We start from the raw sequence: 25,747 nt of genomic DNA, 5'->3' as shown, positions 1-25,747 counted from the left end.
TGATCAGTAAAAAACATTTAATATCTTATGCTGAATCTCGTCCGGTCAAGTTCAGCTTGTTGAATTGTTTACCTACCCTCAACTTAAGTAAGTATTCTGTACACAATCCTGTTTGGTTCACCCACAGGTGCAGGAAATGCGCGAGGTGTTGAACGACAAATGGGTAAAATTCCAGCAGGTGTTGATCGACAGTGACATCATGCTGCAGGAGCACAAGGAGAAGTTTAAGAACAGCCTCCTCATCTCCTCTGAGGAGTTCAAGAAGAAGATTGAGACCACTGTGCAGGAGTTCATCACCAGAGGTGGCAGCCTCTCTCTATCTCACACTAATAAGTCTGTAGACAAATGAATATGTACTTCATGTTTGTGTTTTTATGCTGTCTTTGCATTTCATGTGCGTACGTTTCTCTGGACTTTTTTTTGCTTTCGCATTTCCAGGTCCATTTAGCAGTGGACTGAGCACTGAGGAGGCCTTAAAGCAGCTAGAAGAGCATCGCAACCAACTGGAGACTCTAAAACAGGAAGAGAACACCATCCTTGAAGGGCTGGGCTTCTTCAAGATGGAGCAGGTCCCCTCCAAAACCGTGCGAATGCTGGAGAAGGTCCGAAGCAGCACTGGGCTCGTAGTCCTAACACACTGCTGTCTTGTCATATGTTTAAACAGAGCATGTAATCCTGAGAGGGTTACAAGGGGAATTGTGTTTGTGATAAACTGTCTCAAAATAGTAATATATGATTACATGCGGTTGTTGGAAATTGGCTGGAAATAAGACAGAGAGGATATATAAAACAAAGACACCAGAATGGGGATTCATTTAACTTGAATTAACTCAACTTTGTACTAAATGACTGAGCTAATATTTGTATGCATGTTGCCTTGTGTACGCATATGCTGTGCAGGACATGGACCAACTGCAGCAGGTCTGGGACATCACAGAGGAATGGAATCGTAATTGGAACACCTGGAAGGTTGGTCAGCTCGCCGTCCTCCAGACGGAGAGCATGGAGAGGACAGCACAGGACATGTTCAAAAGACTCCACAAACTCCAGAGAGAGCTCCAGGTCAGTTCTGCCACACAGGGTTGATTAAATGCCATCTGCTTTCTGCTGTGATGTGACAGCCACAGTTTAGCTGTAATATATTATTAGCTTTTTAATGAAGAGAAATCATTCACACACAGTTAGAGTCAGTACAGTACTATTTAACCGCGGTATTCTGGCCTGTAGAGACTTTCTGTTTGTGATAGATAGTTAGCAGGGGGACATCTTTAGACCCACAAACCCTGTCTAAACTGCATTATGCGTTTAAACTGAGACAGCTAAGTTACACAGTAGTGGAGACATGATCTATATCTCGTTGCAGGATAAGAACTGGGACATCGTAAATTTCTCCAAGAAGAAGATTGACCAGTTCAAGCAGATCATTCCACTCATTGCTGACCTGAGGAACCCAGCCATGAGAGACAGGTACGGACTGAAACCAAAATGTCATTTGTCATATAATATATATATGACCGATTATCTATTATTCCGTTGTACATGGAACTGTTTAATAACACTGACCACACAGATCAACGTTAAGTGTGTTTCCAAGTTCCACCGAATAGGCTTATTCCAGTAAGATCCTCCTGGAGTTTGTTCTGCTGTCCTCTAATCAAACTCTTGTTTCCTCTCATCAGTCGGTGTCTTAGGATCTTTATTCTTAGAGAGCAATCCGGTCCTTTGCTGCATCCTGCCCTCCATCCGCCGAAGTCGTTGCTCATTTAAATGCATACACTCTGTTTGCATAGACAAACACACTTTTCATAAAAAGCTCCCCGTCTGGCTTTGTAAAGTTGTACTGCCAAAATATTTTTGTTTTGGCTAAACACAACTGGATTGGAGAGAAACTAAACACAAGACGTTATTAGGTTTTATCACTGAGTCAACTTTCTGAAGGGTTACACTATGTATTTAGGAATATACAGCTCTGGAAAAAAATAAGAGACCACTGCAAAATGATCAGTTTTGCTGGTTTTGCTATGTATTTATTAAAATGAACATTTTGGTTTCATTCTATAAAGTGCTGACAACATTTCTCTCAAATTTGAAATTAAAATATTGCCATTTAGAGCATTTATTTCATTGAAAATGACAACTGGTCAAAATAACAAAAAAGATGCAGTGTTTTCAAACCTCGAATAATGCAAAGAAAAACATTTCTTAAACAACACAACACTAATATTTTAACTTAGGAAGAGTTTAGAAATCATTATTGGTGGGATAATCTCAATCTTTAATCACAGCAGTGTTTTTTTATAATCTTCCTCATAAAATAAGATTTGGTTCAGGTGATCACCTGATCAGTGTCTCAGTAAGTAGAATGAGGAGGCTTGTGTTGGAATTGAAGAAACACTGGAATGGACTGGCTGCCATAGATGTAGAGATGCTGATTTAAGAAACATTTGTGGGAGTGGTCTCTTAATTTTTTCCAGAGCTGTATTATATATATATATATAAGAAAAGAAAGAAAAACACATTATAATTATAAAGAGGCATACTGAGAAAGATGGCAATGAATAAAAATGATGTAATCATGTTGTTGTCAGCATCGAGTACCTAAGCTAGCTGGTCCTCAAATGACTGTTGTGATAAAAAAAAGAGAACAGCGAGGAAGCATTAGCACAGATTTTACTCTGTCTCCTCTCACTCAATTACACCCTTCATTGTTCCCCTCTCAGTGATGTCAGTCAGTGGGCTAATGATGCTCCACAGTCTGCTATGCCCTGATATGTCAATATACATTTGTAAGCAGTCCATGAACATCCTAGTTCTGGGTAGTCTTTTAGTCTTTTAGGCACAATAGTCTCATTCTACATGAGGTCTTGACCATGCCTTACAAAGGTGTTGTGTGTATTTAATATTTACACAGAATGTGTGCCATATTCACAGAAAATAAAAGAAGCATATAGTAAGTATAGTATATGTGACTCTTAGCTGACCTGCAGGATAATTACACTAAGATTAATCAAACTTCAATATCCACCTTTCTTTAGGCACTGGAAGCAGATCTGTGAGGAGCTGAAATGCTCTTTTGACCATACTAGTGCTGAATTCACCTTGGAAAAGATCATATCTCTGAGCCTTGACAAGTATGCTGAGGATATCAGTGAGATCTCTGGAGCCGCCAGCAAGGAACTCTCCATAGAACAGGTCCCGTCTCTTCCTCTGGTTTCTCAGATCAGATCAGATCAGACGCTCTCCGTTTTGTCACTGTGCACCACAGTAATCACAGAGGTTACTTCTGGGCAGCTTCATGGCCAGGTTTACACACACAGAGAGGCTTTTGTGCTGCTCCTTTCACACATCTAGCAAATATAATCTGAGAGCAATTAGCAACTGATTACTAAATGAGCAGGTAATTGTGCTGTTAGAAATTAGAGTGAAGCAACTTGTGAAAGGAGCAGTCAGTTGATGGGATTTAGTAAGCTCAGAAAAATAATTAACCTGTCAAATCGCTCAACTGAAATGCTCAGTTAGGTCTCAGAAGACTTTCTCAGAAATGTACGAAAAAATATAAAATGTCGTATTAGATTGGACACATTAATACAAAATAATTATTACTAAAAAACTCATAATGTGTGTAATCAAAAAATAAATTATACTACTTTCTAAAAGGTTCCTTAAGCTCTGATTCATGTTTACCTGACAGTAATGATCTAGTCGTATTTATAAATAAAGAGAATAGAAATGTTGACCCTTATTTTGCACCTCTCATTGGTGGACTCCGTCTGTTAACATTAAGCATCGTGTTTGCTTTTAAAGGGTCTGGAGGCCATTGCCAAGACGTGGGAGGAGATGCCCCTGGATATAGCACCGTACAAAGAGGAAGGCCACTACCGGATGAGGTGAGAAAGCAAGCCTTCAGGGCAGGGCTGGTGAGGGGCTGAACAGTAACAATGTACATGGCTATGTCCTAAAACACTGCATTTCTGGGACAGGTTTAACAAAGATGGTATATGGCAGAAATATTACAGCTGTGTTGGATTACAGTGAACTACGCAGACAAATAAACTGAAATGTGGCACAACTGGAATCCATCATCCAACAGTCATGCGCTCACTCTCTGTCTCTCCCAGGGGAACAGAGGACATTTTCCAGGCCCTGGAGGACAACCAAGTCACTCTGTCCACAATGAAGGCTTCTCGGTTTGTCAAAGCCTTTGATCAGGAGGTGGACCGTTGGGAACGCCGGCTGTCCCAGGTGCTGGAAGTAATCGAGATGGTCCTTACTGTGCAGCGTAACTGGATTTATTTGGAGGTACAGGAAACAGATTCACATACTACAGTATGTTAGCAGATCTACATATTCACTGTTTCATTTCACTGATGTATATTTGCTTTCATTATGTGTCATTATCTGCATGCAAAGAAAGGTCATCTGGCCAAAATGTGTATGTGTAGACTCAAGTAAAACGTATGTAGATTGTTTTGGCTTTTCTCATCTTTGTTTATTTTGTGTTTTGTTCTGTTTCCAATTAATCTCATTTCACTACCAGACACAAGTCTCTACCTACTGTATTTTCTGTTTTGCATTCCCTCAGAACATTTTCCAAGGAAAGGACATCAGGGAACAGCTGCCTCAAGAGTGCAAAGAGTTTGAAGGCGTTAGTTCCAGCTGGAAAACCATAATGAAACGTCTTTATGAGAATAACAACGCTGTAGAGGGAGCACACCATCCCGGTATGACAACGTATTTCCTGTTTCTTTAAATATTGTTTTCAAAACCAAACCACACAGTCAGATTGACTTCAGGCCTGATGTTCAGAATCAGAATCAGAAAAGACTTTATTGCCAAGTGTGTTTGTACATACAAGGAATTTGATTTGGTGTTGTCACACATAGTAAATATGGAACTCGGCTCTCAAATATACAAAAATGATATACACTGTATATACAACAACCGGAACATTTACAGTGGGATGGTGGTGGGTTTGATGTGTTCATGGGGGGGGGGGGCCCTGGCATTGTTCAGCAGACGCCCTGCAGGCGGGAAAAAACTGTTCGCCATGCAAGTGGTCCTGCACTAAATGGATCGCAGCCGCCTGCCAAAAAATTAAAGACTGGGTCCTGCTGTATTACTCAGGCTGCGCTACAGCATCTATTCACAATTCAATTCAATTTTCAATTCAGTTTTATTTATATAGCGTCAATAACAATACAAATCGTCTCGAGGCGCTTTACAAAAACCCGGCCTGAAACCCCCAGAGCAAGCCTGAAGGCAACGGTGGCAAGGAAAAACTCCCTTTTAACAGGAAGAAACCTCGAGCAGAACCCAGCTCATATGGAGGGACCCATCTGCCTAAGGCCAGCCAGGTACAGACGGAAAAAAGAGAGAAGAGAACAGCAAAGAGAGAAGAGAAGAGAACAGCAAGATAAACATACATCTGTCATAGATACACATATCTGACTAAAGTGTACATGTGGCATCTTATGATACAAACTGATGATGTTACATGACAGGAGGGAGGCGGGGAGGGACACACACAGCAGTAAACATTCTATACAGTAATAGCACAGAATAGCATGACTAGTAGTATATAGGAAATTAGAGGGCAAGAGCTCTGTGCCAGAGAAAAGAAAGTGGAGGATGTGAGAGAGGAGAGCGAAGAAAGGAGGACATGTGTTTGGTGCATCGTCCCCCAGCAGCCTAGGCCTATAGCAGCATAACTAAGGGATGGTTTAGTCCAGCCCTAACTATAAGCCTGATCAAAAAGGAAAGTCTTAAGCCTGACCTTAAAAATAGAGAGAGTGTCTGCCTCCCGAACCCAAACTGGGAGCTGGTTCCACAGGAGAGGAGCCTGATAGCTGAAAGCTCTGCCTCCCATTCTACTTTTTGAAATTCTAGGAACCACAAGTAGGCCTGCACTTTCAGACTGAAGTGATCTGCTGGGATGATATGGTACAATGAGGTCTTTAAGATACGATGGAGCTAGGCCTTTAAGGGCCTTGTATGTAAGGAGGATGTAAGCGTGATCCCACTACTGACCTTCTCCGTTTCCGACCTGGGCTGGTGCACCCCTCCTTAGACGACCTGGGCTGGTCCCGGGCTCCCCCAAGAACGCCGTATCGATAACGAACTTAGTGTGGACACCTAATCGACATAGTCCGCTGCAACTTAGAGCTCCTGAGCTCAAATGATCCGACAGTCCCAGCCTCCCGGTGGCTTGGATATCAGGCGGATGCCACCGCACCTCTGCCCCTAGTGGCACTAGGGGAATTTAGGGATGTCAAAATTGTGGGGACAGTCATTTTAATAAAGAAGCAATGAAGCAACTGCGATCTGACAATACAATACACATGCAGAGAGTCTGTAAACACAAGTTGGATACCCTACTGAGAAGTTGGCATTATGACGTCTACTGCCTCAGCTCTTCATCTAACAGCTCATTGTGGCTGCTCCTCCTGCTTCTATTACTCCCTTCAATATTTCAGATTTATCCACTCTCAAGAAATGCCAAACATGATTGTTGTCTTGCTTTGTAGGTACTTTGATAACCAGTAGCAGATTATAAAGCACAATGAAGTTCTTGTGACTATTTGTATGAATAAAAAGGATTTTTCTCCTCGCTGTCATTCAGGTTTGCTCGAGAAGCTGTCAGAGATGAATACCAAGCTGGAGGAAATCCTGAAGGCCTTGGACATGTACCTGGAGACCAAGAGGCAGCTCTTCCCCAGATTTTATTTCCTGTCCAATGATGATGTACTGGACGTCCTGGGACAGTCGCAAAACCCGGAAGCCATGCAGCCTCACATGAAGAAGTGTTTTGACAACATCAAGAGCCTGAGCATTAAGAAGGCAGGGAACTCAAATAAACATTATATGAAATGTTTAAATCCAGAAAACCAGTCAGTTCACATTTACATGACCTCAACTTCTCGGCTGCTGCAGATTCACTTCAGCTTTTTGGGACTAATTGACTAGTACTTACAAAGAACTGCCACTGTGTTATGTGTGTGTTTTTTAGGTGGGCAATAAACTACAGGCTCATGGGATGTACTCTGCTGATGGGGAGTTAATCATGTTCAGGGTTCCAGTGGATCTGGATAAACCTGTGGAGGTACAGCACTGATGATCTGTATGATTATAATGCGATAGAGGTGTTGCGGTGATAAATCTGACTGAACTGAATACAATGAGCCATTTTATTTTACGTGCTTGTAGGTCTGGCTGTGTGATATTGAGAGGACGATGCGCAGTACACTGAAGGACAGTCTGCACAACTGTCTTTCGGATCTGAAGGCTACAAAAGGACCAAGAGACAAATGGGTCAGAGAATGGCCAGGACAGGTACGCTTGTCTTTGAATCTTCCCTCATAAATTGGCCATCTCGTCTTTCACACCTTCACCCGTGCACGACGTTCTCATGAACTGGTTCACGCTGATGAAGTGACATCACGACTTACGGTGCAAATACAATTATTTTACTGATAAAACAAAAATAAAAAGTTACCAGGTTCTTCAGTTTTAAAGTTTTTCATATTTTAGATGCTAATCACAGCCAGTCAGATCCAGTGGACCTCGGATGTCACTAAATCTCTCATTACCTGCAAGGAGAGAGCTGACAAGTCCGCTCTTAAGTTCATGTGGAAGAAACAGGTTTGATTGACTTCTTGTTGCTCAAACTAAATTTGCTGAACATACCAGTGTTTCTATTTTGTGCGCACATTTAACAGGCCTTCAGTAACACTTGTGGCTTTGCTTTAACTATCTTTCTTAGGTCTCCATGCTTCGTGGCTATTCAGAAACTATTCGCCACAACCTGTCTAAAGTCCTGCGTCTGAAGATCGTAGCTCTGGTCACGGTGGAAGTTCACGCTCGGGATGTCATTGCTAAGCTGGGCAAGGCAGGCTGCTGTGACGTCAATGCCTTTGAGTGGCTATGCCAGCTACGGCTATACTGGGAGAAGGCACAGGCAAGTTAAACTGAAACCGACACAGGAGACTGGAAATTACTCAAGTTAAAGTGCATCCTTTGCCCCGATTTCCTTCTTCATCAGCAAACTGGTTTAATTTTCTGCTTTTAAAGGCGTTTCTCTCAAGGTTAAACAGTAAAATGATCTTAAATCTTTTACCGTTATTGAAATATGGTGAATAATGTGCTTTACAATGTGAGTGCATGTGTTCAGTTCTCTGCAAATAAGGTTCAACTTACTGCACTCCCAACAGGATGGGAATGATTGCGTAATCCGACAGACCAACACGCATTTCAAGTACGGCTACGAGTACCTTGGAAACTCGGGACGGCTCGTCATCACCCCACTCACAGACAGGTCACAATTAAATATTTAGTCAATTAATACATCACTGAACTTATGCCACAAATATGCCACTGTGATTAGTATCTAGTGTATTTCATTGTCAAGTAAATTATATTGAACATTTGCACATGAAAGCTAACATTAGCTTTAGACTGTAGCCTTAATAGCAATTGTGCATAAATGCTAAAAAATAGATTAGTGTCAGTAATTATCTAAACACATGTGACAGTAGATAGATTCAGAATTGACACGTATTAGACAAGTTTAAGTTTGAAAAAACATCGCTTATATTTATTTTTGCAATACAGCATAAAGCTCCATTTTGAACTTTGTGTATATGGAGTTAGTGTCTTTTCTTTCAGTTTCTGTATATGTATATTAACTTATTTCCTGGGTACCAAAAAGATTTCAATCCTAGCGATACTCTTAAGAGAAGAAGAAAGTGTAAAAAAATGTTTCTGCCCAGGTGTTACATGACCCTGACCACAGCGCTCCATCTCCACCGAGGCGGCTCTCCTAAAGGCCCAGCCGGTACTGGCAAGACAGAGACTGTGAAGGACTTGGGCAAAGCTCTCGGCATGTACGTCATTGTTGTCAACTGCTCTGAAGGACTGGACTACAAATCCATGGGACGCATGTACTCTGGCCTAGCACAGGTAGGGTGGAGTGGGGGTGGTTAAGATAAAAGCTATGAATACAATGCAAACAAAAAAAATGATGATGTCAAGAAATGTAAAGTGATGTGTCGGTAGTTTTTGTACCAGGAGTAATTTATTCTAAAATCCAGAGGGATTTATTAGTGTGTATTGACCGTGGGAAGCGATTAACAATGACCAACATCTCCAAAGGTTAAAGGTTAAAAACAAAAGTCATTTTCTTTTCAGCAAAGGGAAAAAAACACAAGCTTGACTGAGTCCGTCTGCGCAATTTAACTTTCAAATTGTGTCCCACCTGAACAGACGGGAGCTTGGGGTTGCTTCGATGAGTTCAACCGTATCAACATAGAGGTGCTGTCCGTGGTGGCCCAGCAGATCCTCTCCATCCTGTCCGCCCTCTCAGCTGGACAGACCAAGTTGCATTTTGAAGGACAGCACATACGCCTGGTCTCGTCATGTGGCATCTTTATCACCATGAATCCTGGTAGGTCAACACAAATTTTGTTAATGCACAGATTATGTTTAAAGGAACAGTATGTAAGATTGTGGCCAAAACTGGCCAAAACTGGTACTGCAATCACTTTCAAAATACTGTAGAACGGTGTATCCCCTCCAACCTCCCCCCTGACTCGAGGTTGCCAGGTTACCGAGGTAACGTTAGGCTACTCAATACGTCTCAATTACGTTTCACATTGCCATAATCGACGTGCTAATGTTGTTTTCCTCTGCGTTTCAGCATAATGACAGAGAAACGGGCTCATAATGCATTGCTAATCTTAGCAATGACGACTCGCCGTTTTTATTTCCCAAACAATTCCTTACCTTTTCAATTCGATGACCCACCTCCTCTGTATGCGCTAACGTAACGTTACTTTGCACGAACATGCATAACTTTGTTCGACTGTCGTGAATATTTGAAATGTCCGTTTACATTATGTACAAGTAAGTTAGCCAGGAGAAAATTAGCAACGTTGGCGTCTGTCTTCAAATTCTTCTCCGTTTTCAGCCGTCTCCATCTTTCAAAGGCATCTCCTATACAAATCCTTGTTTTATTTCGGACTTTGTCACGACGTAGTTCGGATTCATAACGAGGTCTTTTAGGTTTAGTAACGTTATACATGTTTTATCCGACACGTTCGTAGCTGCAGCTGTGGTAACTAGAGCAGAGCTGGCAACCCGGAAGACGAAACTCTACTGACTTCGTGATTAGTAGATAGCTTGAGGGTGGCGCCTCAGACCAAAACACAACATGACAACATCAACATCAGTTGAGGGCTGCAACTCTAACTTTTAAATGACAATATCCTGGCCGGACAACTGTTGTCAGTGATATAAGTATTTGAAATGAACATGATTTCTTCATGTCTAGTGACATATCAGGGCCATTTTATGATTAATTGAAATACATTTCTTACATATGGTTCCTTTAATGTGTAAATGTAAAAGAGAAGGGAACTACAGGTACGGTGGGACTGGAGCCATGCAGTTGGGGACCTTGATTTATTTTCTGTCTTAGTTGTCATTGTTCATATTTGTATATTTTCTTTATTTTTATTTTTTTCTAGGTTATGCAGGTCGCACTGAGCTTCCTGACAACCTTAAGTCCATGTTCAGACCGATCTCAATGGTAGTGCCAGACTCCACTCTCATTGCTGAGATCCTTCTGTTTGGAGAGGGCTTCAACAACTGCAAGGTATGAGCACTGGATGGAAACTTTATACCAGCAATGTGCTTGGAAAACAGAAATAATGTAATGGACCACAGAAAGAAAGGGCAGTAGACATCGTCTCTTATAATTTATTCAAAGTGGACAAACACAAATATAGTCCATGTGGTTTTTGTGCAACAAAATCCCGATTTGGCTCCGTATTCATTCTTCTGGAAGGATGAGTGAGAGTTTAAACAGTCATGCTTGAAGCCCAGCTACAAAGCAGGCACAGGGAGCATAAAGAGATTGCATCTGTCAGCAGGTGTTAAACACGGATTTGCGAGGAGGGGGGAACTCAACCCCAGTGGGCTCCGGCCCAGCTTAACCCCCCGACTACCAGGAAACCTCACATCAGCTCCCATCGGTCTCGCTTCACAGCAACCAGGCCTCGTCTGAGTACGGGGTCTATCGATTTAATGAATTCGGCGTGGCTGTTATTTTCACCCCGTACACACACAGCTCTGAATGTGCACTGATTTCTAAAGCATGTCTTTGTTGAATTATCACAGATATAATAACATTACATGCTATTATTTTATGTGAAGAGCTCAGGAGATGAGATTGAGTTCTTCTACACTGACAAAGAAGTAATTAAAAATACCCTTTCTTTGAGTTGTAATGACTTACATGACTATCACATCCAAACTAAAGTTATTTTATTGGTGAATTCTGTTCTCTAAGTATTTTCAGCACCTACAGTAGCAGGATGTAGCCTTCGATCGGTGTCACAGTGAAGGTCTGAGCGTGTTATTGTGTATTTGTACGTATTTGTGTGGCAGTTCCACAAAAGCAGTTCCCGTTCCTCAAATAACCGTCACTTGCAAACTGCAGGAACGGTATATTTGCTTATAGCCCTTTCAGATAATTTCCTGTGCCTCATTTTCGCACACGCCATGCAAGTTCTAATTTCAGGAAACAGGTTCAGCAGTGTGCGGGGCTTGCTGCAGATTGACTGGAGGAGGTGATACAGTATGCGTGTTCGCAACCAGCATGTCTTGAAGGAGCTTCTAATTCCGTCATGTTAACACCTGTTTTGTTCTCTGGAGAGGCAAAATCCATACGGCTGTGCTGAATAGTTCTCTTCCCATGGTGAATCCTGCTGGGAGGCGCAATTAAGATAGAATTCCAGATAGACAATTAGGAGTGTTAACCAAGCAGCAGTGCTTACAACAACAGATTAAGACGGGAACAGCACAGCTGCACGGTACCCCATGTAGCTGGATAATGGAGGGCATTGTGTATTTTCAAAGAGGGACAGACAAACACCAGTGTTCATCATATAGACTCATGATGAACTGAACATGATGGACTCCTTCATCTATATATACATCCAGTGACTTTTGCCTTTGTCTTCCTTTGTCCTCCTCTCTTTTTCATCTCCTTCTTTATGTTACATTGCTTCTGTGTCTGTCCTCGCAGGTCCTGGCTAAGAAGGTGTTCACGCTCTACTCCCTGGCGGTGCAGCAGCTGTCCAAACAGGACCACTACGACTTTGGCCTCCGTGCTCTCACCTCCTTGCTTCGCTACGCCGGAAGGAAGCGCCGCTGTTGCCCCAATGTCCCTGATGAAGAAGTGAGCCTTGTTGTTTCTCTGACACAGAATGTGTTTTAGCACTCGCATATAATTATAATTGACTTTTAGAACATTAGTTGATTTTTCACGAATTATTTCTTCTAGGAAGGAATTAAAACTTATGGAACTAAAGCTTCTGGAGTTACATAAATGACAGTAACTTGCACAGGAACAAAATATTATGATGCTGATTTGTCAAATCATAGAAGGAGCAGCTCCTGTAAAAAAATCTGAGCTAACATTGTTTCACTTTTTAGTAAGAAGTAAGATCTTAGAAGTAGGCTAAACTAAGTGGAAACATGAGTGACTCTGTCCCCGTATCTCTGTCCTCAGATCCTGCTAATGGCTATGAAGGACATGAACATTGCTAAGCTGGCTTCCACTGACGTGCCGCTGTTTAATGGGATCGTCCAGGACCTGTTCCCTGCTGTGGAAACTCCTGTTATTGAATATGGCAAGGTGAGTTGACCTTGGTCAACAGTCACGATCGACATTCCTGCAAAATGAGAACAGTGTCTTGTGGTGTTTGCTCTAATTGTGCTTCCTCGTTTTGTCTGCAAAATATCAACAAGGTCATTCTCTATGGAAATACTGCACATCCCAGCCCAGACAAAAGCTGAGCCTGAGTGCAGTTCAGTGCAGTAGCGCAAGTGTCATTACTGTGGCTGGGATGCTCCTCAGTATTTTCTAATGGATTCCTCTCTATAAGTAAATGGTTTATTAGCCATAGTGTTTGGCAGGATTCCCTCTTGCAGGCGAAAGAAATTTAGGCCGGCTTCCAGGCGAAATATTTATTCTTGCCTTCTTACTTGTGTTTATTCATTTGGTTTGCTTGCCTCCAGCAAAAATAGACAACTGAAATTAGCCTAATGCAAGTGGAAATGTTTAATAACAGCAAGTTTTGTCTATGCATGAATGTTAAAGGGTAAACTAAAAGTTGTGCATATTTTTAGCTGGAAAGCTTCTCGTATCTAGTGTGTATTGCAGTGTAATCTGGTGGTGTGTTAGCGTTTTGTGATTAGAGAACAAATCAACTGTAATATTATCTCGTGAGACTGTTAGTGAATAAGTAGCAACATTACAACATTGGTACAGGTATGCTCTACCAGCGCTGGTTCAACATAATCACTGTCCATCTTTTACCATCATTTTGATTCAGCTAAAGGAGGCGATAGAGGTTGAGCTTCGCAAGAGCGGTTTGCAGGTGACTCCTTTCGCCCTGACAAAAGTCATCCAGCTTTATGAGACCAAAAACTCTCGACACTCCTCGATGCTGGTAGGGAAGACAGGCAGCGCTAAGAGTGTTACTTGGAGGATCCTGCAGAAAACCCTCACTATGCTGCACCATAAGGGAGAGCCAGGCTTTCAGCTGGTCAAGGTGGGTGTGGAAGCAGTTTTTGTCTGCTGCTGCTGCTGCTTTAATCACACTTTGAACTCTGACAGCTCTTATCTGCATCTTATTGTTATCAGTTCTCCGCAAATGTCTTTTTTATTTAATTAACCGCTGTAACTTTATAATGGCAAAACATTAGGATTAAGGGACACGTTATGAAATGATGTTTCTGATCAGCGTCAGCGCTTATTTATTTGCTTACAGTAGGAATACAAAACATTGCAGCCACTTCTGCAGCCCGTCTGCTTTTTCTCATTTCATTCTATTTGTTTCTTTGAATATCCACACACATGTACATCTTTTTTTTTTTATCAGCTCCCCTTAAAGGTATTTTAGTCCAAACAACAAAGAACAAACAATTAATAAATTGAACCATGGACTGATTGAAACAAGCTAATGACTAAAACTCTGTATGGAAAATGTATTGCCTAAAGTAGTACAACATAATAGTCATTCATAACTGAACTGAAACAATGTGCCTTCGACTCAAGTTTACCAGCGAATAACCCTCCTGGACCTGCTTCATTGTCACTCACTCTGGACCAGACATGTTGATCAAGCCAGCCATGCTTTCAAACACATTTCTTTAACACCTAATATCTCATTAATTATGGATTTATTTTCAAAAGAACCACTAGCACGCTGACACTGATGAGTGAATTTAACTAATGTCATCATAATGACATGATGGGGGGAAAAAATGCAGTCTTTTATGAGAGAAGTTCATTCTTTTTGAGGGAGTGTATTAGAGCCATTATCTAGTGACCATAAGTGACAGTGTGATTTAAGGTACTTTCACGTTAGCTTTAATTTCAAGCCAAGTTGTTTGCATTCAGATTCAATACTGTACTGTGTGCAAAGAGTGGAAATACACTTATTACTTAATTAATTTATGCCTTCCGCGGCTACAAATTTGCATAATCAGCAAAAGATGCATATCTTCCATTAAAAGCTACCATTCATCAGTTTAAAGGTTTGTAGCTGACAAAGACTCAGTAATTAAGATCTGCCATTGTCATGGACTTTTTGTTCTGTCTTTCCTGCCTCGGTCCCCGTGGCACAACAGGAGTATCCTCTGAATCCAAAAGCAATGAGTTTGGGAGAGCTGTACGGAGAAAATGACCTTTCTACTAATGAGTGGACTGACGGAGTGTTGTCTTGCCTCATGAGATCAGCTTGCGCAGGTGCTAACATAAAAAAAAAACACACACACACACACACACACACACACACACACACACACACACACACACACATTGGTGTTCACACTTCATGTGGTATGAATGAACACACGTTAGGGGGTGATTCTTTCTCTGCCCACACCAGATTCTCATCTCTAGATTCTTGCTAAACTGAATCAAAATGTACATTAAGTCAGAGAGTAATCTTTCATGTGTAGCTTTATATTAAAAACGTTTTTGAACTAGCAGTGCTAAAAAGTAAAATATGTCCGATTCTTATTCTACGATATTTAGACTACAGTTTTTTATGTTCCTTTTGTTTCATACTGTAACTTTGGAAGCTGATGTCAGTGAGAACAGGACAGCTGTGTTATGCAGTAGCTGTGCCGTGAATGCCCCTCACATCCATCTGATCTAGGGTTTACTGAAATACAGAACTGACAGGTGTTAGGGAGGAATTTGCGGTGATGCCGATGAAGAAGAAGAAGAAGTACCAGAGTCCTGTATGTCTTATGCTGAAGGAGTTTATTTAGGCTCGTACGAGGAGAACAGAAGCTTCGTCATCACAACATAAGTGCATGAGTCCACCTCAGTTCTAAGGGACAAGCAGTGAACTCAGGTTATTATACTAGAAAGGTGGGCCGAGGCAGCAAAGGGGAGATGTGTTAACATCCCATTGGCCGTTGTACATAAACATGAAGATAAGGATTCACACCAACTAGGAAATACAAAGTGTCTTCCAGGAACGGAGGACGTTATCATCCAACTCCACAGCTGTGCCTGTAGACAGCCAGACAGTGAGATTGAAGACGCCAAAGAGGGACCATGGCCTTGGCATGTTCCTCAGAGAGAAAATAGGGCAGATAACTGACCCCAGCAGTAATCTAACATTAACAACACATAGGCAAGAGAAATTATTCTCTAACAATAGGCGATTTGTCAGGATGAAACTAGACCCTCTGGCATTTATTTGCCATTTTTGCAATCCTCTTTTTCCGGATTATCGAGCCAAAAGCCCAGGAAATGATAGGTTGCTTCCTTTTTTTTTATAGATTGGTATTTTTAAGGTCAGTATGTAAGTAATCTGAAGTCTGTATTATACGAGTTAATTGTACTCGCCCCTATATTTGTATGCCACGTCACTTTATCTGTGACACACTGCGTCCCCTCTCCGTTCTAAAGATGAGAAACCAGATGAGAAGTGGATTGTGTTTGATGGGCCTGTTGACACGCTGTGGATCGAGAGCATGAACTCGGTTATGGATGACAACAAGGTGCTGACGCTCATCAACGGAGAGAGGATCTCCATGCCTGAGCAGGTGAGAACTGAACAGGAAACCGCGCTGATCTGCGTTATTCACAGCCGCCGTTTTGACTGCACACGTGTCAATATTACCAGTGTGAATTTGAATTGTAAACATGCCATGAATGATTTCTATATTGGTCTGTTACAACGGAAAGTCTTCCAAAGGAAAGAAACCAACTATTACACTGTTCATTTAATCTCATAAAGACAGATCGAAGTAGTAAAATAAAACTGAGATGGAGCAAGCGGCTTGATCCAATTAACTGACAGTCTGACTGTTACGAGAAGAGGAAGAAATAATCTCCACGTTGTTACAGTGCTTTACTGGATTGAGACCGGGAAAGAGCTTAAAATGTGGCCTTTCTAGACAATAAGTATGAATGTCAATGGTAAATAATGTGCATTGTTTTCCTACTGTAGGTGTCTCTGCTGTTCGAAGTGGAGAACCTGGCAATGGCCTCTCCAGCTACAGTGTCTCGGTGTGGAATGGTCTACAATGATTACACTGATCTCGGATGGAAGCCTTTTGTTCAGTCCTGGCTGGACAAGCGACACAAAGTACACTGCAATACTCATAAAACCTCATAAAAAATTTTACGCTCATATTTTCTAGAGATCTTTTCTACCATCACCATTTGTCGTTTTCTCCCTTGCTCCATTTCCCCACAGGCCGAAGGGGACCATTTGAAGGGTTTGTTTGAGAAATACATAGAAAGCACTCTGAACCTTAAGAAGAGCCACTGCAAGGAGCTGATCCCCATCACTGAACTCAACGGTGTCACGTCTCTCTGCCGCCTCTACGACTCACTGGCTACATCTGCCAATGGGGTATGAAAAACGTAAAACGTAGCGTGCCACCTTTAATTTAAAAATTCAAAATGTTTCAACAAATGTTCATAAATTATCAAATAAATTAAAAGTATTCATTACACGCAGAAATGAGCTGTTAGTCTTTACAGGTTAAACCATTGTGTGGTATTACAGTAAATTTACTCAACTGCTTTTCACCACTTAATAAGTACATTATCTTGTGAGCATTACCAGCGTGGTAAGTGTCATTTTCATTTTCTCTTTCTTTAGGTGAACACTTCAGACAGAGAAAACTTGGGTAAGATCGTGGAACTCTGGTTCATCTTCAGCCTCATCTGGTCCATTTGTGCTTCTGTTGATGAGTACGGACGCAAAAAGATGGACGCCTTCCTACGGAAGATGGAGGGCAACTTCCCTGACAAGGTCCTTTTTTTGGATTTTTTGATTTGTTTGCACACGAATCACATACAAAGTCTGTTCCTTCCCTCCATTACGTTACTTCCTTGACCCCCGTTAAATCAAATTTTTCAGTAGATTGCAACTGCTGACGTTAAACACCTTTTGCAAAAGGTAAAATGATAATTTGACATATAGAGCTACCAGGGCTATTAATGTTTCAGCACCTTTGGCAGGTTGGCAAGCTACTCTGAGCATACGCCACTATGGCAATGTAGAAAATTATATACTGCTTTTCTACAATCATTACACTTACCATTTAATCATATTTCAGTGATGTTATAAAGTGCACAGCAGGTCTAATACCAATTAGCACAGGTCCACATTTCACCGGCGAGCTGAATGCATCTGGATTAGATGGCAGGAACATTGACTGAGCTTTATGTAAACTCTTTCAGGACACGATTTATGAGTACTATGTGGACACAAAGAATAAAACCTGGGCCTCTTTTGAAGATAAGGTGCCCAAATGCTGGCGCTACAATTCTGCGTAAGTAACAGACAGTATATTCTTGACTATGTGTATGTCCAGTTTAATCATCAATCAGTTCAGTTACTGTAATTTTGAAGCTAAACATGTAGAGTATTTAGTACTAGAATATCGATATACTTATGACTGACTATATCTTTATCTGTTTTCTCCTGCAGTGCTCCATTTTATAAGATTATGGTTCCTACAGTGGACACGGTTCGCTATAACTTGCTGGTTAAGGCTTTGGTCATGAGCCAGTACCCAGTGTTGCTCACTGGGCCGGTGGGAACTGGTAAAACCTCAGTGGCACAAAATGTCCTGCAGGGCATGGATGACAAATGGACTGCCCTCACAATCAACATGTCTTCACAGGTAGGTGCCTTCTACGGTCGGTGTGTGTCTGTGCGTGCCAGGCCTGTGTTCCTGTTTTATATAATAAAAAAAATGTGTTGCCGTGTCCTGTTTTATAAGTCACTTATGTGTTTGCCCTCCTGTTTTTCCGCAAGTTATAATTAAGATGTAGGATTGTCCTGCTGTGACGTGCATTTCTTTTTTTTTTTGCTTGGTCTCATTAAAGCTGAGATAGGATTATATAAAATGAGCATCCAGTGCATCTGTTAGACTGCACACACACACACACACACACGTATATATCTCACCAAGACTTGATAACAAACCACCCTGACTTACAGCATGACATGGATAAGATGCAGTCATTCACCAACGATTGAGAGCACATACCGGGTTAGCGCCTCAATTTGAGCTTCGCTACAATTACAGTAAAAGTCATATTCTGCTCCAAGGCTCTGCAATTAGTGCCGAGTCGGATTAGTGCCGGATAGCTCTGATGAAGGGCTGTAAGAGAGGCAGAGGTGATGGAGGCACTCATCACCACCCACACCACTGCAACCATCACCATTATTAACATGCTGCCCTGTCTGCCTCCTCCATATCCATCACCATTACCTCCAAGCAAAAGCTCTGAGGAGGAGCTATCCTAATGTGTCACCTCTCCTCTCCATTTAACATAAAACAGTTGGCTGGTGTACAACATACACAACTCATACTTAAAAATAAACTTTTTTCCAGTTATACAGATCAATCTTCAAGCAAAGTTGTAGGTACAGGGCTCATGGATTGTGTTGTGTGCCTCCAAGAAGCGAAGCAAGACCACTGGTTGCTTTTTCTGGCCTGAAAGAGCAGTGCCAGACACATAAATAAAGAGGATAAATAAATAAAGAGGAGTCTAATGTCTTTTAATGTCTTCACCCCGTCCAGACCACCTCCAATAACATCCAGGCCATCGTGGAGAGCAGAATAGAGAAGCGAACCAAGGGCGTGTTCGTGCCGGCAGGTGGGAAGCGTCTGCTCTGCTTCCTGGATGACCTCAACATGCCGGCCCATGACCTCTTTGGCTCTCAGCCGCCGCTGGAGCTGCTGCGCCACTGGATCGACTATGGCTTCTGGTATGACCTCCAGAAACAGACCCTAAAGTTTGTCAAGGTAAGAAGTAGAATATTAATGAAAGCAGGGGCGCGGTATTATAATTTTTCTGCCTCTTTTGTTTTTCCCCATAATCACCTGTTAACTGTGTAAAATAAATGAAATGTATTAAGTCTCTGGCTGTGTTACTCAGTGGCCATTTAACTATTGTTTTCTGTTCTGTGTGTGTGTGTGTGTTTTAGGACATGTTCCTTTTGGCATCCATGGGCCCCCCTGGTGGAGGGAGGACTCACATCTCTGCCCGCTTACAGAGTCGATTCAACCTCATCAATATGACCTTTCCTCATGTAAGTCCTGTTGGGTCTCTCCTCTCCTCTCCCCAAACCAAAAAATACCTAAACTGTAGAGTTAGACGACTTAACTCTAATTTAACTAAACTGTTGCCCAACTACTTCTTCATTTCAGTCTTTTACCTGTTAACTGCTACGTCATCTACTGTCACCATTTGTCAACTTCTCCTCCATCTCACCGTACAGGAGTTGCCATCATTATGATTCTAACAATGCGCAGCCTATTTTTCATTTTCAACACCCACAACACTGTGATTACAGGAAAACCTGCTCTCAAACGTCCCCCTCTTCTAATTACCCCCCTCTCACCTGACACCTCTCTTTGTGTCCCCCTTTTTGTCAGTGTTTTGTCGTACTTAGCGTACGTGTACTTTCCCTCTCTTTCCTCTCACCCTCTGCCTCTCCTGATCACTGTCTCTTTTCAGCATTTTTTCAATAATAAATTCATCTCTGGCTCCGTCCTATCGCGCCTCTTGGTTTTCAGCATTCATTTGTGTTCCCTCGCTCCACTCTTCACTCCATCTGCCTTTTTATATTGCCGAACAAGGACAGAATACAATTGCTGGAAAATAGTGGGAACTCTTTTTGCATTCAGGATATAAACACTTGACACTGGAGTTGTTTTGCCTCTTCTGCGCGTGAAGTAGACAACATGAAATTGGCCGTTACAAGATTGAAATCTTGTGTGTTGCGGACATGGATTTATGCAGTGTTTTGCAAGATGTGCCCTGACTTACCCACTCTCATGCAGGAGTCCCAGATCAAGTGCATCTACAGTACTATGATCAACCAAAAGCTGCAGGGGTTCATGGAGGACGTGAAGCCCATTGGAGAGGTTCTGACTCAGGCCACTTTACAGCTGTACAACGCTGTCACTGCCTGTTTTCTTCCCACTCCGACCAAGATACATTACCTCTTCAACCTCAGGGATATCTCCAAGGTACACAAAGAACATATAGAATGTATATCTATCTATCTATCTATCTATATAGAATAAATTATTCCTCACACCATCATACATGTTCAATGTATGTTACTGCTACTGGATGCTTGAATTTCCCTCAGGATCAATAAAGTATCTATCTATCTATCTATCTATCTATCTATCTATCTATCTATCTTCCATCTTCCTTCTTCCTTCTATCTTCTATCTTCCATCTTCCTTCTTCCTTCTATCTTCTATCTTCCATCTTCCTTCTATCTTCCATCTTCCTTCTATCTTCCATCTTCCATCTTCCATCTATCTTCTATCTTCTATCTTCCTTCTATCTTCTATCTTCCATCTTCCATCTATCTTCCATCTTCCATCTTCCATCTATCTTCCATCTTCCATCTTCAATCTTCCGTCTTCCTTCTATCTTCTATCTTCCTTCTATCTTCTATCTTCTATCTTCCATCTTCCTTCTATCTTCCATCTTCCTTCTATCTTCCATCTTCCTTCTATCTTCCATCTATCTTCTATCTTCCATCTTCCATCTTCCTTCTTCCTTCTATCTTCTATCTTCCATCTTCTATCTTCCATCTTCCTTCTATCTTCTATCTTCCATCTTCCTTCTATCTTCCATCTTCCATCTTCCATCTTCCTTCTATCTTCCATCTTCCATCTATCTTCCATCTTCTATCTTCCATCTTCCTTCTATCTTCCATCTTCTATCTTCCATCTTCTATCTATCTTCCATCTTCCATCTATCTTCTATCTTCCATCTTCCATCTATCTTCCATCTTCCATCTATCTTCCATCTTCCATCTATCTTCCATCTTCCATCTTCAATCTTCCGTCTTCCTTCTATCTTCCATCTTCTATCTTCCATCTTCCTTCTATCTTCCATCTTCTATCTTCCATCTTCTATCTATCTTCCATCTTCCATCTATCTTCTATCTTCCATCTTCCTTCTATCTTCCATCTTCCATCTTCCATCTTCCATCTTCCATCTATCTTCCATCTTCCATCTATCTTCCATCTTCCATCTATCTTCCATCTTCCATCTTCAATCTTCCGTCTTCCTTCTATCTTCTATCTTCCTTCTATCTTCTATCTTCTATCTTCCTTCTATCTTCTATCTTCCATCTTCCTTCCATCTTCCATCTTCTATCTTCCATCTTCCTTCTATCTTCCATCTTCCATTTATCTTCCATCTTCTATCTTCCATCTTCCTTCTATCTTCCATCTTCCATCTATCTTCTATCTTCTATCTTCCATCTATCTTCCATCTTCCATCTTCAATCTTCCGTCTTCCTTCTATCTTCTATCTTCCTTCTATCTTCTATCTTCTATCTTCCATCTTCCATCTTCCTTCTATCTTCCATCTTCCTTCTATCTTCCATCTTCTATCTTCCATCTTCCTTCTATCTTCTATCTTCCATCTTCCTTCTATCTTCCATCTTCCATCTTCCATCTTCCTTCTATCTTCCATCTTCCATCTATCTTCCATCTTCTATCTTCCATCTTCCTTCTATCTTCCATCTTCTATCTTCCATCTTCTATCTATCTTCCATCTTCCATCTATCTTCTATCTTCCATCTTCCATCTATCTTCCATCTTCCATCTATCTTCCATCTTCCATCTTCAATCTTCCGTCTTCCTTCTATCTTCCATCTTCTATCTTCCATCTTCCTTCTATCTTCCATCTTCTATCTTCCATCTTCTATCTATCTTCCATCTTCCATCTATCTTCTATCTTCCATCTTCCTTCTATCTTCCATCTTCCATCTTCCATCTTCCATCTATCTTCCATCTTCCATCTATCTTCCATCTTCCATCTATCTTCCATCTTCCATCTTCAATCTTCCGTCTTCCTTCTATCTTCTATCTTCCTTCTATCTTCTATCTTCTATCTTCCTTCTATCTTCTATCTTCTATCTTCCATCTTCCTTCTATCTTCCATCTTCCTTCTATCTTCCATCTATCTTCTATCTTCCATCTTCCATCTTCCATCTTCCTTCTTCCTTCTATCTTCCATCTTCCTTCTATCTTCTATCTTCCATCTTCCTTCCATCTTCCATCTTCTATCTTCCATCTTCCTTCTATCTTCCATCTTCCATTTATCTTCCATCTTCTATCTTCCATCTTCCTTCTATCTTCCATCTTCCATCTATCTTCTATCTTCTATCTTCCATCTATCTTCCATCTTCCATCTATCTTCCATCTTCCATCTTCAATCTTCCGTCTTCCTTCTATCTTCTATCTTCCTTCTATCTTCTATCTTCTATCTTCCATCTTCCATCTTCCTTCTATCTTCCATCTTCCTTCTATCTTCCATCTATCTTCCATCTATCTTCTATCTTCCATCTTCCTTCTATCTTCCATCTTCCTTCTATCTTCTATCTTCTATCTTCCATCTATCTTCTATCTTCCATCTTCCATCTTCCATCTTCCATCTTCCTTCTTCCTTCTATCTTCTATCTTCCTTCTATCTTCCATCTTCTATCTTCCTTCCATCTTCTATCTTCCATCTATCTTCCATCTTCTATCTTCTATCTTCCATCTATCTTCCATCTTCCATCTATCTTCTATCTTCTATCTTCTATCTTCCATCTATCTTCCATCTTCCATCTATCTTCCATCTTCCTTCTTCCTTCTATCTTCCATCTTCCTTCTATCTTCCATCTTCTATCTTCCTTCCATCTTCTATCTTCCATCTATCTTCCATCTTCTATCTTCCATCTTCCTTCTTCCATCTATCTTCTATCTTCCATCTTCCTTCTATCTTCCATCTTCCTTCTATCTTCCATCTTCCTTCTATCTTCTATCTTCCATCTTCCTTCTTCCTTCTATCTTCCATCTTCCTTCTATCTTCCATCTTCCTTCCATCTTCCTTCTGTCTTCTATCTTCCTTCTATCTTCCATCTATCTTCCATCTTCTATCTTCCATCTTCCTTCTATCTTCCATCTTCCTTCTATCTTCCATCTTCCATCTTCCATCTATCTTCTATCTTCTATCTTCCATCTATCTTCCATCTTCCATCTATCTTCCATCTTCTATCTTCCATCTTCCTTCTATCTTCCATCTTCCATCTATCTTCTATCTTCTATCTTCCATCTATCTTCCATCTTCCATCTATCTTCCATCTTCCATCTTCAATCTTCCGTCTTCCTTCTATCTTCTATCTTCCTTCTATCTTCCATCTTCCATCTTCTATCTTCCATCTTCTATCTTCCTTCTTCCTTCTATCTTCCTTCTATCTTCCTTCTTCCTTCTTCCTTCTATCTTCCTTCTTCCTTCTATCTTCCTTCTATCTTCTATCTTCCTTCTTCCTTCTATCTTCCTTCTATCTTCTATCTTCCTTCTATCTTCCTTCTATCTATCTGTCTATCTACACTATATGCCTGTGCTTTATCTAAAATATGTTTTCAGTAAAATCCTAAATCTCACTAAACCTCAGGATAACCTATATCCCTACTTCTTGGAATAAACTGATGGTTTGTTAAACCTGTTTTTTGTTATGAGCGCTTATTTAAAAAAGTCCTCTAGTAATCTGATAATTAAAATGTTCATGATTGTATGTGTTTTATTCTTTTTTCCTGTTCACCCCTTTTTTCCACTGCAGGTGTTTCAGGGCCTGCTACGAGCTCAACCAGACTCCCACGAGACCAAAGACAGCCTCATTAGACTGTGGATCCATGAGTGCTTCAGGTAACTAAAGCCATGCTGCATATTTCCCATAGCTCTTCTCTTGTTATTATGACATTGTCATTCTGCATCATTATCTCTTAGCGGCTGCCTAGAATATATGTAGACTCGAATTGCTTTGCATTAATCAAATGTTGATATAAAGCAAACAGTAACCAGGTGCTTTTTGTCATGCATGCAGTTCACAATTTATTTCGATTTCAGGGTTTTCTCCGATCGGCTTGTAAATCGCAGTGACATGGATACCTTTGTTGGTTTGCTGGAGGAAAAACTGCGCTCACTCTTTTCCCTGAGTTTTCTGAACATCTGCCCGAACAAACAACTTCCAGTATTTGGTACCTGCATACGCTCACTTGTACAAGCACACAGCAAATTCAGTGTCACATCAATGTATGTGAAATAAACCCACAGATCATTTGATAGATCACTAATGGACCGTGGGTTGATGCCACTGTTGATGCAACATTTTTACATGTGTTTATTTATCTTGTGTGTGGGTCAGGTGACTTCCTGAACGATTCCTCTGTTTACGAGGACTTGATGGACATGAAGGTTCTCAAGAAGTTCATGGAAACACAGCTGGAGGACTACAACCTGACCCCCGGCGTAGTGCCCATGAATCTGGTGCTCTTCCGGGATGCCATCGAACACAGTTAGTCTGAAAACACAGCACACGCACGACAATCCCACATTTTCAAGCAAAAACGTATAAAAAGTTGTCCTGATGCATCAAGTTACCACCGATCACTAAATATAAGAGATCCTGCCCTCTTGTACTCTGATGTGTCTTTGCTGTTTTCACTGTTTCCCAGTTTCCCCAGAGATTTTCACTTTGCTACAAGCTCCTACAAATCACTAGTAGTGCATTGCTGTCTATTTAACTCTAGTTTCTAGTTTTGTAATCAGTCATACATTCAAAGAGTACTGTAAATAATGGATTTGGGGATTTTGTGTTACGTATTATCATATTTTTGTGTTCCCTCCACAGTAACCCGTGTGGTACGCGTGATCAGTCAGCTTAGAGGCAACATGCTGCTGGTTGGCGTTGGAGGTTCTGGTAGACAAAGCCTGTCAAAGATAGCCGCCTTCATCTGTGAGTATCAGGTATTCCAGGTGGAAGTCACCAAGCAGTACCGCAAACAGGAGTTCAGAGAAGGTGAGATCAGTTTGATTTGACTGACGACTGATTACGCGCGCCCGTGCGCAGCAAGTTCCTCCTCTCGTCTTCTGTCAGCCGCATTCACATGAAGTGATTTTGCTGTCGTCGCTTTCAGACATCAAGAAGCTGTACCGTTTGGCTGGAGTCGACAACAAGCCCACAGTCTTTCTGTTCAATGACACCCAGATTGTAGACAAATCCTTCCTAGAGGACATCAACAACATCCTGAGTTCTGGAGAGGTGCCTAATCTCTACAAGCAGGATGAGTTTGTTGAGGTCTGTCAAATTTAGCTGGCCTCTTTTCTGTCCAT

The 25,747-nt window shown here is 41.3% G+C and overlaps 1 protein-coding gene across 1 annotated transcript in view; it reads left to right on the top strand.

Moving 5' to 3' along the window:
- dnah2 (dynein, axonemal, heavy chain 2) overlaps window positions 1–25,747 on the top strand; it is a gene marked incomplete at its 3' end in the record, with an annotated part of 57,626 nt that overhangs the window by 10,671 nt on the left and 21,208 nt on the right. The window contains exons 22-56 of the mRNA XM_084549505.1: window positions 128–280; window positions 342–602; window positions 901–1,062; window positions 1,364–1,467; window positions 3,036–3,192; window positions 3,805–3,887; window positions 4,119–4,299; window positions 4,583–4,721; window positions 6,620–6,837; window positions 7,007–7,099; window positions 7,204–7,329; window positions 7,528–7,638; window positions 7,760–7,948; window positions 8,208–8,311; window positions 8,766–8,955; window positions 9,259–9,439; window positions 10,521–10,648; window positions 12,083–12,235; window positions 12,569–12,694; window positions 13,395–13,613; window positions 14,695–14,812; window positions 15,992–16,128; window positions 16,536–16,673; window positions 16,785–16,943; window positions 17,196–17,348; window positions 17,780–17,871; window positions 18,030–18,225; window positions 19,132–19,356; window positions 19,539–19,643; window positions 20,398–20,586; window positions 24,195–24,280; window positions 24,482–24,612; window positions 24,780–24,929; window positions 25,266–25,433; window positions 25,552–25,712. Of these exons, the coding sequence (XP_084405631.1) occupies window positions 128–280; window positions 342–602; window positions 901–1,062; window positions 1,364–1,467; window positions 3,036–3,192; window positions 3,805–3,887; window positions 4,119–4,299; window positions 4,583–4,721; window positions 6,620–6,837; window positions 7,007–7,099; window positions 7,204–7,329; window positions 7,528–7,638; window positions 7,760–7,948; window positions 8,208–8,311; window positions 8,766–8,955; window positions 9,259–9,439; window positions 10,521–10,648; window positions 12,083–12,235; window positions 12,569–12,694; window positions 13,395–13,613; window positions 14,695–14,812; window positions 15,992–16,128; window positions 16,536–16,673; window positions 16,785–16,943; window positions 17,196–17,348; window positions 17,780–17,871; window positions 18,030–18,225; window positions 19,132–19,356; window positions 19,539–19,643; window positions 20,398–20,586; window positions 24,195–24,280; window positions 24,482–24,612; window positions 24,780–24,929; window positions 25,266–25,433; window positions 25,552–25,712 (5,286 nt within the window). The remainder of the gene's footprint in view (window positions 1–127; window positions 281–341; window positions 603–900; window positions 1,063–1,363; window positions 1,468–3,035; window positions 3,193–3,804; window positions 3,888–4,118; window positions 4,300–4,582; window positions 4,722–6,619; window positions 6,838–7,006; window positions 7,100–7,203; window positions 7,330–7,527; window positions 7,639–7,759; window positions 7,949–8,207; window positions 8,312–8,765; window positions 8,956–9,258; window positions 9,440–10,520; window positions 10,649–12,082; window positions 12,236–12,568; window positions 12,695–13,394; window positions 13,614–14,694; window positions 14,813–15,991; window positions 16,129–16,535; window positions 16,674–16,784; window positions 16,944–17,195; window positions 17,349–17,779; window positions 17,872–18,029; window positions 18,226–19,131; window positions 19,357–19,538; window positions 19,644–20,397; window positions 20,587–24,194; window positions 24,281–24,481; window positions 24,613–24,779; window positions 24,930–25,265; window positions 25,434–25,551; window positions 25,713–25,747) is intronic.

The sequence above is a fragment of the Chelon labrosus genome (genome assembly GCF_963514085.1).
Source record: "Chelon labrosus genome assembly, chromosome: 1".
Lineage (NCBI taxonomy): Eukaryota > Metazoa > Chordata > Actinopteri > Mugiliformes > Mugilidae > Chelon > Chelon labrosus.
The sequence above is the reverse complement of the archived record's forward strand: the minus strand, read 5'-3'. Positions and strand labels throughout refer to the sequence as shown.